The 5,377-nt window shown below is 37.6% G+C and overlaps 1 protein-coding gene across 1 annotated transcript in view; it reads left to right on the forward strand.

Moving 5' to 3' along the window:
• LOC106478222 overlaps positions 1-5,377 on the forward strand; it is a gene marked incomplete at its 5' end in the record, with an annotated part of 87,069 nt that overhangs the window by 46,936 nt on the left and 34,756 nt on the right. Inside the window, 4 exons of the mRNA XM_013938748.2 lie at positions 296-393; positions 805-895; positions 1,006-1,121; positions 1,780-1,935. Of these exons, the coding sequence (XP_013794202.2) occupies positions 296-393; positions 805-895; positions 1,006-1,121; positions 1,780-1,935 (461 nt within the window). The remainder of the gene's footprint in view (positions 1-295; positions 394-804; positions 896-1,005; positions 1,122-1,779; positions 1,936-5,377) is intronic.

The following is a 5,377-nucleotide window of genomic DNA, read 5'->3' on the forward strand; positions in this document are numbered from 1 at the left end:
ACATCCTTTTAATTATGTTTGAAATTATGAACATTGCTCAACATCATGAAAATTAAACCTTATTTTCAATAAGCAATCCTGAAAAATATTTGGGGGTGCTTAACTTTTTTCCAGGTGTATATTTTCGTTTTACTGGTGACTAATTTTTAATTGACATCTTTCGTGTCAAGTTGGTTATTCACACGAAAATTAATACTTGGTTATTGGTAAACCTTACGTAGAAATGTTACATTGGGTTTGAGAACCCTATACTGTAACCACATTTATTTTTCATTTTGTTTACTTAATTTAACAGAACTTGCAGACTATGGGAGATTTCCAGTGTATCATGCACCAATCTTAGCCCCATCACCTACCCGCCATCTTGGACCCTTTCGCTTTGCGGACTCTCAGGTATGAATTGTATGATTAAAACTATCAAAACTGTTTCTCTTTTATTTTTATATGTTATTTAACGTATTAGGGAACATAATATTACCCATGAATTGACACTGGTTTATAGAGAAAGGAGAAATAGTAAAATTACTATGTTTAGTAAATGTGGCATCGCTTTCTTTACATTAATATATAATGTTTGATCGTTTGTAAAAGAAATTTCATATATTGGTATTGAAATGTTCGCAAAACTGTAGGCTATTTTAGTTGAAAGCTAAGGACCAATAACTAATACAAAGTAAAGACCGAGTTCTGTCTAACATTGTCTTATCTATGCTCCACCAATCGCATTAAACGTGACAGCCACGTGCTACAAAAAAATGAAACTTTACAAGAAAGACTGATGTTCTGTATATTATTTCTCTTTAGACCCACTACACCCAGGTGGTTGTTCACCCACGTCCTAGCAGTCATCCCAGTACGCCCACGGACGGGGTGCATTCTCTTGGCTTTGAAAGTGGTAGGTTGTGCTCTTTTTAGTTTTCACATAGAATTTCAGACAAAACATTCGGATTCCGATATCGAGATTGTTTGAATAAACTGAAACTCATCAGTACATGTTCATTTTAGCATCTCTAATGACACACAACAAACCTCTTCACGGCACCCAGTCATCGCTAGAAGATCAGGGAATTGATGTATGTCAAAGCCCTGGTCGGGAGAGTCCAGGCGCCCCCCAGTGGCATGTCTGCGGACTTACAACCCTAGAAACCGGGTTTCGATACCCGTGGTGGGCAGAGCACAGATAACTCATTGTGTAGCTTTATGCTTTATTACATATATAAATACACCTGGAAAATGTCAGTTGACTAGAAAACTATAAATCCGGAACCTAGCGATGCCGAAATAGCTTATTTTCAATCTAGGTTACTGCGGTTACCATTGATATATATAAGCTCTTCGTGATATCGTAACGAGGTCTAACCTTACAATACAACACATGACTAGATACGACATATAGCTATATTCACCTTGCCATCTGACCCCGAAGCTCGACCGCTATCCAGGCTGGAAGTACTATTTCGCGACCCTCCTCCTGATGAAGATCCTCCACTACTAGCTTTCTAAGGTGTATTTGCATAGAGAACGATGATTATCGTAAATTAAATGTTTGGAGTATTGATGCCTAATATATGCTGGCGTAAAACCCAATGGAAATTTGTGAAACCTAGAATAAGTTGAATGATTTTCTTAGTCCTATGAGCTATTTTGCTGAAAATAATGTTTGACAACTTCTAATATTTTATATAAAACAGACCAATTCGCTGTCGTAAATTTCCTATAAAAATTCAATATTCTGTATTTCACTGATAGTAATTACATGAAACACTTGACATATTTCAGGTGGGTTCTTATCGTATGTCTATCCAAAGCAGTGAGTCGGGTTCTTCACAGAGACAAAGCTACCATAGCTCCAGCTCCAGCTTGGGGAGTGTCGACGATAGCGCCCTCTCAGCTCCTAAAGTTAACGTCACAGAGATGATGTTACATTCTATACCGGTAAGTGAACCCTGGTGTACATGGAATTGTTTGTTTTGAATTTCGCGCAAAGCTACACGAGGGCTATCTGCGCTAGCTGTTCCTAATTTAGCAGTGAAAGACTAGAGGGAAGGCAGCTAGTCATCACCACCACCCACCGCCAACTCTTGGGGCTACTCTTTTTACCAACGAATAGTGGGATTGACCGTCAAATTATAGCGCCCCCACGGCTAAAACAGCGAGCACGTTTGATGGGGATTCGAACCCGCGACCCTCAGATTGCGAGTCGATCACCATAACCACCTGGCCATCATGGAAATAAAGAGAATTTGTAATTTGTTGAGAAGTAAAAACAAGTTGAGCGTATTTCACTAAGGACGTTGTAGGAAATGAAAGTCTGGATTGTTTAAAATATTTTTATCACATAGAAACAATTTGTATCGCTAGTCTTAAATTTCTCTTTATTCTGTAGCCGGGAATGGTTATATTTAGACCAGCTTTTGTTTCCTCATTGTTAGCGTGGCGATCAATAGTAATAATTTCATACAAGTTAGAATGTTCTATGTTGAAACTTAAGTGCATTAAAATATTGAGTCGATATTTTGAAGTTTGTTATTTATCGCTTCATCGTCACTTCTTTCACTTGTTAGGGCCGAATATGGTTAGAGCTCCAAATTTTTGATCTTAGATTCCATTGTTCGCGTCTCGTCACCACCAAAAAGTTAAGAAACAAAATCGCTCTCCGTGTGTGCGCTATGACAGTGACGGCCAAATCCCATTATTTGGTCTGATAAGAATAGCCCAACAGTTGGCGGTTGATGATGCTGATTAGCTGCCTTCCCTCTAGTCTGGGCCAGCTGGTTCGGGCGCTTGACTCGCAATCTGAGGGTCGCGGGTTCGAATCCCCGTCCCACCAAACGTGCTCGCCCTTTCAGCCGTTGGGGCGTTATAATTTGACGGTCAATCCCACTATTCGTTGGTAAAAGAGTAGACCAAGAGTTGGCGGTGGGTGGTGATGACTAGCTGCCTTCCCTCTAGTCTTACACTGCTAAATTAGGGACGACTAGCGCAGATAGCCCTCGTGAAGCTTTGCGCGAAATTCGAAACAAACCAAACCCTCTAGCCTGTCACTTCTAAATTAGAAACGGCTAGCTATACACAAAATCCAACAAAGTTCTTCCACCACTTATTTATTAGCTTGTGATATTTGAGGCCTACCTCTTGGTTTTGAAATATGTTTTTAAATTACTATTTCAATAATTTAGACCAAGTGCTGTATTATTACGTACCTGCGTTTCACATTCCGTCTTCCACCATGACATTTAATAAATGCATCTTTTTCAGTGTGATTAATTAATTTTGGTATTTTCTATCTAAATAAGTGCGGGTAATTTAACGTTGGAGGATCCTGTAAGATATTAACTGACTGCCTTAAGCTGTCCAAACTTAAAATCTGCACATTAATTACCTATAAGGTTTGTGCATATATTGATAATTTATGAATAACACAATATTTGGTTAAAAGATGCGCACATGATTATATCCAGACGTAAAGTTACCAGCAACAGAATAACGTTTCAATTAATTTAAACCTACGAAACCACATTCAATTCTACTGGGTAGTAAGTACGTAGTTCGTCACTTTAGAAGAACAGTCGTATTTTCCAGATATATATTAAACCGTATAACTACAACCACATATTGAGATAGCACTTGTGTTAGGGAGTTACTACACTTCTATTATTTGATAGTGGCTGTTCAGCGAAATGCCTCTCAGTGGCCCGTCTCAGAACGCAATAGTAATTGTTTGTGCAGTCTTCCATTGGTCCGTTAATGGGTATTCGTTTCTACGTCTTAGCTGTCTTAATTGAAGAGGGAGATCAGGAAACACCGGTAAACACATAGTCCATGAAAGATGTAGCGAGGATATGCCTTTGATCTTAACCAAATAAATACATGCATGTTTATGTATTTAACGAAATAAATATCACTTTGAAGCTACAGTTACGTTTGTCATTTAGAAACTGGCACCTGATAACCAGTGCTGGGGGTATATAGTGCGACACAAAATTATGTTTAAATGAAGCGAACTCCTAGCTCGAGGATTTAACACGTGCCAAAACTCAAAGTAATTTTATATAGCCAATTCAATGGGTAACGCCATTTTACTATGTATTAAAACGAAATGTAACATTTGGATTTTTAAATTGTTCATATATGACTTTCAATACAGTTTACTTTATGTTATGTTGGCGGAATTGGATGTATTTTGCGAAGTGCAGTCTTGAAATAGAATGGATGAAATGGTAAAATAAGAAAAATTTTTTTTCAACTGCCAAATTATTTCCCGAGTGACATAAAGTCATGTGCGCCTTGAATGCCCCAAAATAAGTTACTTGGACAACGGTTCTTCAAAATGAATGAATTTACTTGATAAACTTAGTGGTTTGACTGTGCGCAAGTTAATGATACACAAAACGGTTTTTTATAGTATATACTGTGTCTGTATTCATGGATATTTTATTCCTGTTACGTATACTTGTGTAAAATCCGTTGTATAAAGTTACAACGTTTCGTGATCGTATTTGCAGGATTAAAACGTGAAACGTTTCGCAGAATATCTGCTGTCCAGATAACAACAGATCATATAGTCATTATGACTAGGGGGATCGTTAACGTAAAAGTTTATTTAATTCATGTTATTGTTTCACATGAAATAAATAATTGGTCCCTTAAGAGTACCGCTAGTCCACAATCATCCTTATTTACTCAGATCTGTGTCTCTCAAATTAAATCCTGGGAAGCAAACGACACCAGGGGTGGGCTGGAAAATTGTTCTCTTACAGCGCGTCGTCAGATATTTTTGGATACGTTACAACCGTCGTTGACCACGATAAGTGAGCCCACTAATTGTGTGCCCTCAAATCTTGTAACCTCTCTTTGATTATCTTCTATTTTCTCTGTGAATTAGCTTGTGTGACTAATTATATTTTCTACCATTCTTCAGAATGCTAATACAGTACCGTAATCTCATCAAAAACGTAATTACGAAGAATGTTTTAATGAAGTAAGCGATTGTAAGAAGAATGGCTACAAACACCTTTACATTTCTAAAGTGCTATATTCCGTGTCCTTGTTGGGATAATAGAAAATAGGACAGAGTTCAGAGTAATAATTCATACAGCAACAGGATTTGAAACGTATAATTTGTGTATAATGTTTATGTGTCTACTAATGACTGCTAAACGAGAAATCCTACTTTAAGGGGTGTTGCGAAATAAATCACACTTTTTCCCCCCTAGAGCATGACAAAGTAAAATAAGATTTTAATTGAATCAAAAAAAGTAATGCCAAGTATCAATATCGCTTAATTGGGCCACCATTGTTCTCACGCACGAGTTTTAATCGATTTGTAAAATATTTCAGCAATGTAACAAACATGTCTGTTTTTGTGGCTGTCCCT

The sequence above is a fragment of the Limulus polyphemus genome, unplaced genomic scaffold (genome assembly GCF_000517525.1).
Source record: "Limulus polyphemus unplaced genomic scaffold, Limulus_polyphemus-2.1.2 Scaffold191, whole genome shotgun sequence".
Classification (NCBI taxonomy): Eukaryota; Metazoa; Arthropoda; class Merostomata; order Xiphosura; family Limulidae; genus Limulus; species Limulus polyphemus.